A 14679-nucleotide genomic window follows, 5' to 3' on the forward strand; every position below is an offset into this window, starting at 1 on the left:
AGGAGGATAGTAGGGACAGGGTGAGATGAAGGCTGATGATCTGCTATGGCGACAACTAAAGCAACCAAAAGAAGAAGAAAGGTCACATCAACCCATAAACAAATCTATTTGCTTGGCTGATGTATAAACTTTTTAGTAGAGCCGCTTTATTCACATTAAAAGTGTCAGTAAAAACAAATATCCATGTAATCCTTATCCTGCTTATAACACTCATTTCTCATGTGATATCTCATGTTTTAACTCATCACTGTCACCGGTTTTTACAAAGTGCATCCTCATATTCACAGTTTTAAACATACAAACTACACTAAGTAGTGTCCAGCTGGGACTCAGGAGGTTTAGTGGATTATCTAACAGTGGGTGGTTCAATCGCTGACTCCTTGAGTGCACAAAGTGTCCTTGGGCAAAATACCGAACCCCACATTGCTCCTGATGCAGCCATCCAAGTGATATTTAGAACGTGCTGTATGAATGTGTCAGTGAGTGGGTGAATGAAGCTTGTAATAATTACTGTTCAAGTGTTATATAAGTACCAGTTCATTTACTATTCACCGAAAATGAAATGTACAATGAACGCAAGGCTGTATTCAGTCTGAATCTGTATTCACAACATGTGGGAGTAGCTCCACAGGGTCTTTAAGATGAATGAGGAAGGACACCTGCATTCCCTGTGACTTGTCCAATCCAATCGCATCCTGATCCACATGGCTTTGGATGTTGTCTTTCTCTAACTCTGATGGAAAGTGTTGTAAAGAAGCATGTGGTTGTGGAGAGGGTGGTGGCTGCTGATGCCTCAAAATGCGTGCACTACCAGGACTCAGGGAACAATCAGGCACCGGTTGACTTGCTGACACAAAGGATCCATTGCGCTGTGGCACTGTGGCAATGGAAAAATTGTCTTCTCGAGGATCCAGCACAGCTAGTCACTGTCCACAGCATACAGTCTCTGTCGCCATTCTCCACCTGCCCACCTTCCTCTTTAGCTCTGCCTGCACCTGCACCCAAAGAGGATGATAACTTATTTAAGATAAGATAAGATAAGATAAAATAAGATAAGATAAGATAACCTTTATTAGTCCCACACGTGGGAAATTTGTTTTGTTAATTTAAGAATTAATGTTCTTTTTCATAAAGCTTCCGGGAGTTTAGACGTAAACTTAAAGCCCATTTGTTGTGATGTCATTAAAATTAGACTGTTAAGGATGCAAATCCTGCAACAGAACATTTAGAGTAAAAAAATAAAAGAATACAGAAACAATAATGCCTGTTTTTTAATTGTGATGTTGTCCCATAAGCCCTAAGAACAACGTCTCAACATTAAAAATATACACTTTTAAACTTATGGTTTAAGTATTTTGCCTGTTATTTACAAAATCACTTATAGCTAATAGTTATTAGCACCTTCTGAGAAAGAAATGAAACAACAAACCTCTTTATTGCCAAAGCAGTAGAGCACAGCCACCAGAAATCCCTGGAGACACCAGTTCATAAAAATAGTCCAGTTTAGTTTGAGCAAGATGTTCTTTGCTTAATGAATCAATTAGATCACATCTAGGCAGCTTTTCTTTTCTCCCCCCCCCCCAGTGACACACATAAATTGATCAGCCACAACGTTGAAGTCTCTGACATGTGTTCAGAATTACAATGATCACGTTGTCACAGCTTTGGCCCCTCAGCACCAGTGTACTCCCTGACTTCTCATGTAATGCTGTGTGGCAGAGAGAGGACTCAAAATGCAGGCTTAACTCAAAACCCAGCTTTAACACAGAGCACAGCTGGAGTAAACTAACTGAACCACTAATGCTCCTGTCTGACTGACTGACTGACTGACTGACTAACAGACAGTCACACACACAACATGAGAAGAAGTACGATGTCAACATGACAAGAAAGCAAGGGAGACTGAGGGCTTAAATACACAGAATAACAAGAGGATGGGCAACAGGTGGAAAGACAGCTGGAATCCAACTAATTAAACAGGAAGCAAAACTGAACATAATGCACATGAGACGAGGAACAGTCAAAGTAAAACAGGAAGTGACATACACAGTAAGACTCACAAGGATGTGAGCTTGACAGTAGGACAGGGGATAAACAGACATGGAAATACATGACAGACCTGGGAGACAAAACACAGACTGGACATGAAAAAGGGAACATACATGAAATAGAGCAGTAGCCAAAACTAGAAGATAACTAAAACTCAAAGAACATCAACAAACATAACAACTAAACATAACCATCTCAAAAGTCCAAACAAACTCAAAAACCTGGGCCAAAGACTCAGGACCACGACACGGAGGCGCTTTCTGAGGTGAACAAAGCGTCCTGTCACACCATAAAAAAACTCCACTCAAGCATCTAGGGAAGCCTGATCATCAGAGGGGGAAGTATCACGCACTTGGTTTTAACATCATATCTGATCAGTGTGCCTGCAAAACCAGCGGTCACTCACAAGTTCTTGCCTACCTGAAAGGAACTGATAAAAAGTGTGAAGAACACTTTGATGTAGCGCAGAACGCCTGTCGTCTGCTCATCTGTAGCAAAGACGAAAATCACCTCATGAATTCCAAACAGAGGAATGAGGGTAAGAGTTGCCTTGGCGAGCCTAAAAAAATGCAAATAAAACAGATAGGTAACTTGTCCCACTGCAGAACTATGATCTGTCTATCTCTGATCCAGCTCACTAAACAAATGCTGAGAAAACTTGCCGAAGTTTGTAATCGGTGTAATGAGTTGGGTTGCTGGCTCGCAATTTGGAAAATATGACCTTCAGGATCTTCATGAAAATCAGAAAATTTATCTGTTGATCAGAAAATCATAATATGTATTGTTATTTATTCAGATGTATATCATGCAAAGTATTATGAGCCATGCAATATAAATGCAGACTTTTGGGACTATTTGCAGAAATCATCTTACAAGTGAAGCTAAAAGAACCGGGAAACGAATAATCCACCAGTAGTTCATGTTCTCATTGACAGCCCAACACCTAAGAAAAAAAGGTAGATAGATGTCACCACCCCTTCTCCACAATGATCTGTCACATGAGGACACGTCTGCACACTTACTCTTTGTTTTCTTTCAACATCTTCGCCACCACCCAGGGAACAACGAACAACAGTGGAGTTCCTAATGTGAAAGCATCAGAGATCACCAGGTTCAGTACTGCAGGTTTCAAGAATAAGTTTAAGAATCAAATAGCATGCTGTGTGTATTGTTCCATGGTATCCATATTATAAAAGCTCTCCTGCTGATGCAGAGCGTGCTTTGTCCTTTGAGTGCTCGAGTAAAGGCAGCGCTAAAGAGGAGCAGAGGCGTCGTGGTGACACATTTCTATTGTTCTGCAACATGTCAGCTTAAAGTACTGTCAAGATAAAGTGTTCTTTGACAAAAAGCAGATTTAACCCCTTGAATGTATGATTCTTTTTTACGAACAGATGGAACTCACCCCAACCGAGATAGATGTAAAGTAGGTATTTGTTGCTGTCAATGAAGACTGAAGCAATAAGCACTGAGTACAGATAAATAGCCTCTCCGAAGAACCAATAATGATTGGCCAGGACACAGTACTGCATGATCACCTGTGCTATCCTGCAACCAACAGCAGCCTAAAAGAAATTGGAAAAAAACCCCATAAAAAATACAAATTGCATATCAAAGGTCTTTGCATGGCACTTGTAAAATTTCTAAAACTTGCTATTTTTCATAAAATAGTTTGCAAATTAGCCACCCATTTCCATGGGAGTGGTCTTTAAACATGCTTTACGTAATTACCTGAATGCACTAGCATCAAAGCAGTACGTCCTACACACTGATCTATTGCCAAATAATCTAAGCAGATAATTAGCAGTAAATTTCGAGACGTACCTGATGACTGAGCATCTCACTCACATCAGTCGGCTTCATGATTTCTCTTCCCCAGTGATGTTCCAACATTGTGTCTTTAACAATGACCGCTACAGCTCGCAGGATGAAGGACAGGAAGAGGTTAGCGTGAATGTAGTTTCTGGTGCAATGCAGTTTCCTGCCAAGGAAGACAGAGTAATACAATTTCAAATTGCCTGGATTTAAAAACATGCTGTGGATTCTGGCGCTTTTAAAAAAATGATCTGATTCACAAAGGAACATAATTTACAACTATTGTGCTTTTAGAATCTTGGATTACGGATCTTAGCAGCGGTCACTGAGTAAGGAAATAAAAGTTTCAGCATGTTATGTGATGATCTGATGATCAGAATTGAGCAGACTTTTTACAAACTTTTTATGTTTTGTGGAGTTTTGTTTGGCAGTATAGTAAAAAACAAGATTTCCACATCTATCACAGAGCTTACCTAAAGCTTAGAAGAATGATGAGAGCTGTTATAAGCGTGAAGAGGGACAAGGAATAGCCAACGGTGTACAGCATCCTGAAGCTCACCATTAACTGTTTGAACCACAGCTGTAAAGACAAATTTTCACTTTTATTAACTAAAAAACTAAAATTACTTAAAGTGAAGAGTGAACAAAAGCCAAATCAGGAAGGGCCTCTGCTTTGTTTGCAGATAAAAACTTTTGGCATTATCAGATGATTGTCATTCACCATATCAGGACGAGTTGAATACACCAGTGCTCTTGGAAGCAAGCCGTCCTGGCTTCTTTTCACCGCAGGCTTATAATTTTCTTAATGGAGCTATTTTGAATGAATGATTTGCCGGTTATTTTTGAGCCATGGGAAGCTTTCACAGTGACTCACACTCTTGCAGGGTGAAAGAAATGTGGCTGAAGTTGTAGTTTGAATGGGAGTGAAGGACTTTTGTACAAGCAGCTACTCTTCAAGCTTTATTGAAACTTTCAAAAGTACAAAATAAAATGGAAATGGAGACCGTTTGACTTCAAAGTAAACGTTTCGCCCTTTGAAACTTGTTGACTGCAGCACTGATATTTTACACTGTGTGTTTATTTATTACACGAACGTTAACCCAAAATGAAGCAATGTGTGAAAAACGAAGTACACAGAGTGATTGAGTAGCTTGTAGAACCACCTTTAGGAGCAATAAGTTCAAGTATTTGTTTCCTGTCTGACTTTATTGGCCCGTCTACAAAATTGGTCCAATTCACTGAATTTTTGGCAAAACTGTGAAAAGGATATGTTGCAGTGTGTCATGCAGGTCGTCATAGGTTGCATTTAACCAAGTTTTAAAAACAAATTTTTAGATGCAGTTTTTTCACATTTTAGTTTTTTCCAGCACTGAATGTTTTTTTTTTATATTCCTGTTTTTTCAGTGGCTAATGTGCATTTTGTAAAGGTATTTATGACTTTGGTGTATTCTTGTTTGTACAAAGAACTTGTGTAACCCCTTACGCTCTTGTACACAACTGTGTTATTATTAATATTATTAATAAAAACAAGCCTCGAGGTGACTGTTGCTGTGATTTAGTGCCATACAAATAGATACTTTATTGTTCCACAAGGCAAATTGTCAGGAATGAGTTGAGTTGTTTACTCATGGAGACCTGTGTGTGATAAGAAAGGACCACAGTTTTAACATACACTGAGCACTAAACAAAAGAAACTATGTTTCCCCACAGAGGAAAACAAAAGAAAAAAAAAACTACTTTGTAGCCATACCTCCTGAGACGCAACCTCTTTTTCCTCCTCACATTGTGTCATATCCCTCCACACCTGTCCGTTGTCCTCTCTCTCCCAGTGGCCATCGTATCCACATCGCCTACGCACAACACCCTGGGACACTGGACGAAACACAGTTAGTCCTTCAGTCACCACCTGCCTAGTACAAGTTAAGGGAAACTGGGGGCTCAAGCATGCAGAGGCAAGCTAAATCACTGCTCACAGGACATAAAGATGCATAATGTTCATGATTGATGAACACAGGAAAAAAAACTGACTTAAAGCTACTATATAAAAACCCATAGTTCATTCTGTCCTGGAAGTCACTGCAACTCTTCCAGAAAGAAGAAGAAGAAGGAGAAGAACCCAGATATGAACATGATCCAGAGATATATAAATCATTTTGCATATCTCATAAATATTTACTATTTACAGAGCATCCAAACATTTGGTTTGTAGATGATCAGCATAACTTCTATTTGCAGTTGGCTTAGCTCTGACAGAATGTGCACCATCTCCTGTTTTCTAGTTAAGCTCTCACTGCCAACACTTAGTGTGTGCTTTACTTTCATTTTAGTGTCAGCAGTGAGGATCAAAATGTACAATTAAATGTAAGATTGGTTATCCACAGCAAAATCTCACTGACCAGTAATAAGAAGAGACTGGCAGCTACTGAAAGGGGAAAAGGACAAACTGACAGACACAGACAGTTTTTTGTTGTTACCTTTGTCATACCAGGGCAGGTAGAAAGGGCACGAGATGTTGATCATAACACCAGCAGGAGTATCTGGCCAGCAGGCATACCTGTCAAACGTCCGGTTACAGAACAAGCCCGCTGGAAGGCCAAACAAAAAGAAACTTAGGAGAAAACCCCAGGTTTGATTTAACATTTCAATAACTCCTTTGCTATTTCATCACATATTGCCATATTTCCTCTACCACGCAGTTGCTTACTTTGAGGCAGTGACTCATTTCTTATCGTGTTGAAACAGTCTTCTTTGTACTGAACCCACTTTCGATAAGTCTCCTCCAGAACTTTAGCGCTCACCTTTTCAACCTGTAATGAGATACATATAAAAACACTATTCAGAACATGATGTCAAAGAAGAGTTCTGGCTCTATCATGATTTACTCGCTCTCAGGCTCAGACCTTCACTTTAAACCTTTTGTTTATGAAGGGCAACCAATCAGAACGAAAACTACTAAAACAGGGGATAACCTTAAAACCAGAAGAGCTAAACCGGCTTGTTTCATGAAGAGGATTAATTGAAGAGATGTATCAAAGTTAGATAATAAAAAAAACAGCCGTAGATATCCTCTTTGTCTATTTTCACTGGCTAACCTTAAGTGGGTGGAGGAACAGCAGGCAGGTCAGCACTATAAAGTTGTGAGTAACGTCCATCGCTGCAGACTTGTTCTTCTTTATCTGCAAAATTGAGAGGAGGCAGTGAAGTACAGTATATGTGACGGATGGAAGTTGTTAGAAGTTGTTAGAAAGTGGTTAAGATCACAGAGTAAAAACATTTGAGAGAGTGATTTTTCATGAATTGAACTTCAATGGCCATATCTTTTCTAAAGCACTCCAGTAACCTCAAAATGGATCTGAGCTATTACAGCTCTAAAAGCACAGACTTTGTCCTGCAGTCCTGGACATTTTCAATTCATTCAGTTTAATTCAACCAATTTTTCTTAAGTTTAATCGTTTCTGATGGTACTAAAATACAAAAATGGAGCTGCACATGGGAGGTCTAACAAGATCTCCACTTTCTCCCACTCTTCCATCACTTCGATCTTCTCGTGTTCAAGTGTTTTCTGGACTTCCAACAATTTCTTCTTTGTATTTTTTACATTTCCATCTTTGTCTAATGAATTCCTATTTTGCTCATTTCAAGTGTTTTTGCATAATTCGCATCCTTTTTGCACTCAGCTCATCGAGTTCCTCCTTTTCGGGACCTCAGACCTTGCTGATTTTCCCGATTGTCACCTTGTTCTTGTCTAGGTTGATACACATATTTGCTCTTTCACCTAGCAGCCTTTGCAAGGTTTGCTTAGCTCTTTACGCGTCCTGCTTAACTGAAAATTCTCAGCCTGTTTCGCTTTAAGGGCCTTTCGCAGCTCAGTCAGCTCATGATTCATAGTTTGTGGATCAGTGCTCAACAATCTTGTTGTAGTTCTTTGATAGTTAATTTTGGCCTTTTCACCGGGAAATGAAGCTACCTCAGAAGTTCAAAGCAGTCAATACTTTTGTCCTCTGAAGTTGCCTACAGCAGAATGAGGTTTTGTTCCCAATACAAATACTTGTTCACAGATGTGTCGAGCAGATGTGTTCTGGTAGTCTGAAAAATGCTGAAACTAAGAGAGATCAGAGCTCTAACAAACATTTTAGCAGGTAATAAAAATGAAAAAAAAAAAACTCAATCACAAGATTACTTCATTGTTAACACCGTGCACATACTCATTTAAAATCAGACTTATATATATACTTTTATACTGTATGTATAAAAGTATATTTTTGGTTTTGTTTTTAAATCTCATTATCAGTCTTTGACCAGACAGCAGTTTAAATTGTGCAATAAAATTTGGAAAAAATGCTTTTCCTCTTTTGACTTTCTTAAATAAAATAATGCTGACTGGCGACCAGTCCAGAGTATACCCGCCTCTCTACCTCTGTGCTGTGTGACATGGCTAAAGGTTAACCCACTGGTGCTACTGCACAGGAACTCCACTACTAGCAAAAGCCTCTCAGGGGCTCCATGTCCCAACCATCTGTGGGAGGTCCACCTTAGGCTGAGTGCAGCCTGCCACTGTGTACCAATAAGCTGCCAAAACACTGATTTCTGTCTCCTGGCAGGCGGCATTTCTGAATCATTCCCTGCAGCAGCGTGAAGCACCACATGGGGCTTGGTTTCTTTCTAACCTGCCCCATGTGGAGCTTCCTCTGGCCTGTCACTCACGTAGTGATAAAAAAAAAAATCCAAAGAAAACTACAACTTAAAGACAGAAATGCGATTCTTGTAAACAACTGGAGCCAGGGACTTGCTAAGTGTGGCCATGGTTACCTCAGGCTTGACTCACGACACCTCTTTGCCCCCCCCACCCCACTCAACCAGTGGTGAAGGCACGAAGGCACATACTCATTGAACTGGGGTCATGTGTAGTAAAATAGCAGTGTTGTATTTCTTTCTTTCTTTGGTTAGTTAAAATATCTTTCAGTGGTGTTTGTTCCCACGCATGGCAGTTTAACTGTAATAATCCTGTGAAATGTGCTGGCTATTTATCAAGTATAACTTAGGCAAACTGTGCATCTGAGAAGATTAACAGAAAAAAAATATTTGAACTAAACAGTGGAGGGAGAAAAAAAGCATTCAGGGGACATAGCTATCCTCGCTGCCCTGATATCAGCAATCATCTCTGACAGACTCCACTATTTAAAAAAAACCTGTCTGCTTCCAGCACTGCAAAGATAAACACTGCACAGCATTTCCCTCACAAATGTTTCTTTCCAAGTGTGGGATCTCTACATGCTTGTTCCAGCTTTTTAAACCCCAATCCAAAATAAGTTTATCCTAAACTGCTCATTAAACCAGATGAAAACTAACCTTCTAATATTGTGTGGTTTCACTGAAAGTACTGCTGTGAAGGGATGCACAGTAGCTGTGGGGTCTTCCCATTAAGATTAATGCATTTTAACATAGAATAAAACTATAAGAGCAAGAAACTCAAAGCATTTTAACAAGAAGAGAATGAAGGTGTGAAGTCTTAAGCACATCACACTTTTTGTACTTGCAAAGACAATGCTTTTAAGCTGCACTAAATAGAAATTGAAGCTATAATTTTTCAAGAAAGCATGAACGTTTTTTTTTCTCTTTTTTTCTTTTAAATCTGTCGATTTTTCAACCTCGGAAATTCCCTTAAAAATGCGACGCTACGTTAGTAAATAAAAATGGTTAATTGAGTCCTGCAGCATATTTTTGCAGAGTGCTAACACTTTCCTTTTATATAAAGAAATAACAACAGTATTTGGGGACATCTGTGGAACAGTTCTAACAGGTTATGGAAAACAAAGAAAACATGTATTTACTTACAGCTTTTACGTCCTTTTGAAATGAACTGCGCTGCTCTCAGATGCGCTGTGGGCTGTGGAGATGTTTGGTGCTGAGCGTGTGTGGAAGAAACTGCAAGTTGAAGCTCCACGGAGTAATCCGTGATGCCCTGCCCACCATCTGCCTTTGAATACCGATTTCTCCTTTGGTGTTATTTTTAGAATATAGCTCTATGTTATTTTTCTCAAATTGTTTGAAAATTTTTACTTTTCTTGCTGTCAAAGCATCCATTGATTAAATGTACATTAAGTGACACTATCAAATCTTTTTGAGTAGTATATTGTCTTAGTCATACGTAATTACATTTCTGTGTCCATATTTTGCTCGATGATTAAGATCGAAGCATGGAGCAGGGGTGTGTCAAGAGTAGTGGCAGGGGTGGCAGTGGCCCCAATGATGCCTCCCCTACTTGTACAATACCGCCCCTCACCAGCAAACCAGAATCTGAGATTTATTTTTTTCCAACTGGTTGATGTCAGAAAATAAACATTTTTTCCATAGTGACTCACAACTGCTGAGGGTGTCACTGACCGTGTCTCGGACTGGATGGACAAATGTTCTTTTGTTCACTTTTAAAATTCTGAATAATTTAGCGCCCAGCTATCTTTCTGAACTACTCCACTTATACAATCCCAACAGAGCACTTAGATGATCCAATCACAGGCTCCTAGCACAACCTAGGTCTCGAAGGAAGTCGAGAGGTGACCGGGCCTTTGCAACCGTGGCACTTAGACTCTGGAATAACCTCCCTGTTCATATTCGTACTGCCGAGTCTATCCAGTCTTTCAAATCACGTCTTAAAACGTATCTTTTTACTTTGGCTTTTGATTCTAACTAGTTGGCTGTTCTAGCTTGTTGTGTTGTTACCTATTGTTTGTTGTCCTGTTTGTTTTAATTGTCTCATGCTTTTACTGACTGTGAAGCACTACGGTCAACACTGTTGTTTTAATATGTGCTATATAAATAAATTTTGATTTTTTTTTATTTTATTTTGAAATGTTGAAATATTGCCATGTTATGCTGCTTTTTGCTTCTGCTACACTTTATTTTTGCAAACAAATATTGAGCTTTTGCCAAACCATTTATTTAAAAGCTTTAGTTATTTAATTAAATTCTAACACAAGCCAAATTACATAGTAGTAACCAATACTTAAATAAATGGTGCTTTTTTTCAAAATGAGCTATTAGCTAATGTGATTAACTATCACAATAGTAAAAAAGCATTACTTTGTTAACCACCAGTTTGCTTAGTATTAATAAGTTTCATCCCCCTAAAATCTGTTATAATTTTCCCTTTGTTGGCCTCATCAGATTGTTTAGTTTCAACCTTGTAATTAAAAACATGGTTTTAGTCCAGCAGAAGAGACTTACAAATCTTCCTCTAATGAATACCTTCACAGACATTTTGAGCACTTTGAGTGCACCTCGTTCATTGAGAACTGATTTATTACCTAAACCTCTGAACACAGAGTCACATTTGGGTTATTATATTTGTGCACCCAAATGAATGTAACCCTTCAGGCCTTTGTGAGCTGCTGCTGAGCGGTTTAACATTATTATTAAGCAGAATTTTCACAGTGCTATCTTTGCTACAAAACAGTACTTGACTGTTGAATGCTGTGTGAATTTGTTTTTTTTAAACCTGGTAAAAATATGCATATGCATTTGAATAGGCTCTAGTCTTCTGTATGTACTTGGGGTTATTGTTTGTCTTGACACTTGTGCGTTTAGAGATGTTGTTGTTGCAGGACGCTTCTCTATGGTTTCATAATAAATTTCCTCACCTGTGTGTGTGCCTGACATGTGCTCCCTGCCACAATGGAGAGGTTTATTGTTTATTGTGACATTTATTATTAGTCTTGCCTGCTGTGGGCAGCGGGCTCTGGTAATCACAATACTGACATACTTTGCAGAGCTATGCTAGAATGTGACAAGACAAATGAAATGCTAACACTTTATAGCTTTTTGTTGTTCTTTTAACATTACTGCTTATTATATTATCATTGCGCAGGATGTATAATGAATTTACCAAAGCTTTCTATTGCTGTATAACAACACATACTTATCCTTAGAGTTTACTTTGAACCCACATAAAGCATGCTGCACAGTAGCCATGATGGTTGTCTCTTTCAGTGAAGGTCAGTACCTTATTGGACTCTGAATGCTGGCAGATGTTGAAGTTTCTGACAAATTGAACCAGGGCTATTTTTAGGCATGGATAAGCTCTGTGGTCACCAAGGGTGGTAAGGTCCCTGCTGAGGGTATGAGTAATTCTGTATGAGCATGTGTTCTGAGCTGTAGTCACTTATCAGTGAGTAAGTAACTTTACAACTTATATATAATATATATAATCAGTTTTACACTTTGTACTTCTAAATGTTAGAGTAACATTTAAATAAGGGCTTCTATTTTCTTATCAGATCATGAGTTTCACAAATCATTCAAGTGTGGGCATATTAATTGTATTATGTGTTATATAAATACATTGTCAGCTATAGAAAGCCTTCATTTGACAGCCTGACTGTTAGACCTGTCCCTCACTGGCAAAGGGTTGTAGTTTGTTGTTATCTATCATCCACCTGCCCTTACTCAGAGTTTTCATCTGATTTCTCAGTCTTTTTTTTATCTGGTTTAGTGCTCAGTTTAGATAAAATAATAGCAGCGGACAGTTATAATATTCATCTAGATGCTGAAAGCAGGAGCCTTAACAGTGGATGTATTCTATTTTTAGACTCACTTGGTTTCTCTGAAAATGTGAATGAGCCCACACAGCACTGTGATCACACTCTGGAAATTGTTCCCACATATGGCATAGAAATGGAACATTTAACAGTATTCTCTATAAACCCTCTTTTGTATGATCATAACATTTAAATTTACAGTAATTGATGGCACAGCCCGACCTGTCCAGGGTGTACTCTGCCTCTTGCCCTAAGACAGCTGGAATAGGCTGAATGGATGGATGGATTAATTAAGCAGTAATACATAAGCAGGAATATTTCATCACAGGAGATGTTATCTTCAACACCACGTGCCAACAGATCAGAAATGCTTGACTCACTGGTGTAACTCACCAATGTCCACCTTAAAGTAAAGCATTACCTCACAACTACATTCATTACAGTTTATGTCTTTTTGAAATTTGGGCTTAACAAGCGTTGAGAGATTTTTGTTTGTTTTTTTATTCTTATTTAGACGCCTCATCTTGTGTATTGCTGAGTTATGAAGATACAGTTTTGATGATGGTACAAAACATGCACTCTTTTAATTATGAAAATAAATATTAAATCACATACTGAGTCATAAATAGCCATAAGTAAGAGTTTTAGAAACACAGGTGGATAGCAATGTGCATGATGCACACAAACTCCCACACACGCACAAGAAGAAAACAAACTAGCCACTCTATCGAGACCGATGATGAGACCATGACAGCTATGAGCTTTCATGACTGTTCTCTGTTAAAAAGAAGAAGAAGAAATGATTGCACTGATATGATCCCAAGAGATAAACAACACTAAAGGTTGCCTGAGCACGAACTCTCTGAGAGCATTTTGGCATCTTTTCATATTTTTGATTCTGCTGCCTGTTTTTCCCCCTTTTGATGTAATTTCGAAATGCCTGTCTGAATTGTTATCTCTGTGTTGAGGAAAGATGAAAAGAGAGTAGGCTGTTGAGTTAGAATACCGATAATAATTTTGCACTTTTCAATGCCGTACATGTGCGGAGCTCCGGGGACAAAAGGAAAATGTTGCCTCTTGTGGGGTTCAGCTGTATAATCTGAGTAGAAGACGAACACTGACCTTTAAAAAAAACTCTTGATCCTTTACTCAAAATCAAGAATTTGACTAACAAGTTCTTTAATGAGCTAGATTGCATTGTGCTGGCTTTGCAACTAGGATGCCGTTGATGCAGTGGGTGTAATTCACAAGAACATTCGAACAGCTTGAAATTGTGATCAGTGCAGATAAATGCTTTTGTACTGCACCTGCAGTGTACAAGGCAACTTCTGTAACTGGAAAATATTCAAGTATTGACTGACTCCACACCTGTCACTGTGGGAGGTCTGGATAATGGGAGACTAGCACAGTTTAGATAAATCTGCACTCATTTACACTTGGCAGTATTTAAACTGACACAGACTTTTGTCTTTTTACTCATTGTGTTGTCCCACTGTTATACCGTTTTTCCTGCAATGGACACTTCAGTCAATTCTTACTCTTCTTCCTGTTGGAAACTGTTGCCCCTGCTTTTTCTACACAGTCATTTATTCACTATCCACAGCTTTTTCTTCGAAGGCTCTTTAGATCTTGGCACCATGACAGTACATACTCACTTGAGTATCACATCAGACCTGAGATGTCAGAGCTCCACCTGCAGCTCCCTAAGGAACCCGTGTTTGTCAATTGTTGATCTAAGAATCTAAGAATTTTCATTTAAATGACCACAGACTGTCAAGTTTATTCTTCATGTATATAATACATTTATTAACAGGTACCGTTTCAATTAAGTCCATATATATATGTATATATGCTGTTATTGGCACACTGAGGTGCTAGCTAAACAAGCCAAGACAAATAATGAACTGGATGGTCCACAAAGCACTATTAAATATGGGTCAAAGGACACAGATCATTTTCTTCTTACAATTTTAAATACATGTTCTCCTTCTCAGTTCATTGTCTTCAGAGGCTCCAAACATCATAATAACTGCATCTATAACATGCAGGCTTAAAATAGCCAAAAGCCTCATTTCCAGTAAGGTCGACTGCAACAAGAAACATTGGAATAAATAAAAGGTTTTACTCAGTTCTGCTCAGTTGGAGTGTATTTGTGTCATGTCAGTATTTCTGGTATTTAACACTTGTAAGACAGGCATAATAAACCAAACAGAAAAACAAATGTCATAAAACCAGTTTGGTCCTCCTGAAATAACTTACTTTTTTTTTTTTTTGCCACATTTAA

At 38.7% G+C, this 14679-nt stretch overlaps 1 protein-coding gene across 1 annotated transcript; it reads right to left on the reverse strand.

Annotated features, from left to right (window-relative positions):
* Positions 1-146: 146 nt before the first annotated feature.
* On the reverse strand, positions 147-9774 carry LOC102294800 (glucagon receptor-like). Its single transcript, XM_042227572.1, has 14 exons — positions 9697-9774; positions 6954-7037; positions 6566-6668; positions 6336-6446; positions 5612-5733; positions 4335-4441; positions 3871-4027; positions 3452-3611; positions 3072-3132; positions 2923-2992; positions 2712-2803; positions 2470-2608; positions 1430-1471; positions 147-995 (listed from the first exon to the last, which is right to left on the reverse strand). The coding sequence occupies exons 2-14, from the start codon at positions 7011-7013 to the stop codon at positions 924-926; spliced, it is 1296 nt and encodes a 431-aa protein (XP_042083506.1). The 5' UTR covers positions 7014-7037; positions 9697-9774; the 3' UTR covers positions 147-923.
* Between the last annotated feature and the right edge of the window lie 4905 nt (positions 9775-14679).

This window comes from Haplochromis burtoni, unplaced genomic scaffold (genome assembly GCF_018398535.1).
Source record: "Haplochromis burtoni strain Fernald_Lab_line unplaced genomic scaffold, NCSU_Asbu1 Contig_268, whole genome shotgun sequence".
Lineage (NCBI taxonomy): Eukaryota > Metazoa > Chordata > Actinopteri > Cichliformes > Cichlidae > Haplochromis > Haplochromis burtoni.

What these genes read in the sequence shown, in the direction of transcription:
- LOC102294800 (XM_042227572.1), bottom strand. Translation starts at nt 7,013, where the DNA reads ATGGACGTTACTCACAACTTTATAGTGCTGACCTGCCTGCTGTTCCTC. An exon ending in ATCATTCTTCTAAGCTTTAG is followed by an intron (nt 4,028 to 4,334) that starts GTAAGCTCTGTG and finishes CTTCCTTGGCAG; the next exon opens with GAAACTGCATTGCACCAGAA. An exon ending in GTGAGATGCTCAGTCATCAG is followed by an intron (nt 3,612 to 3,870) that starts GTACGTCTCGAA and finishes AATTTCTTTTAG; the next exon opens with GCTGCTGTTGGTTGCAGGAT.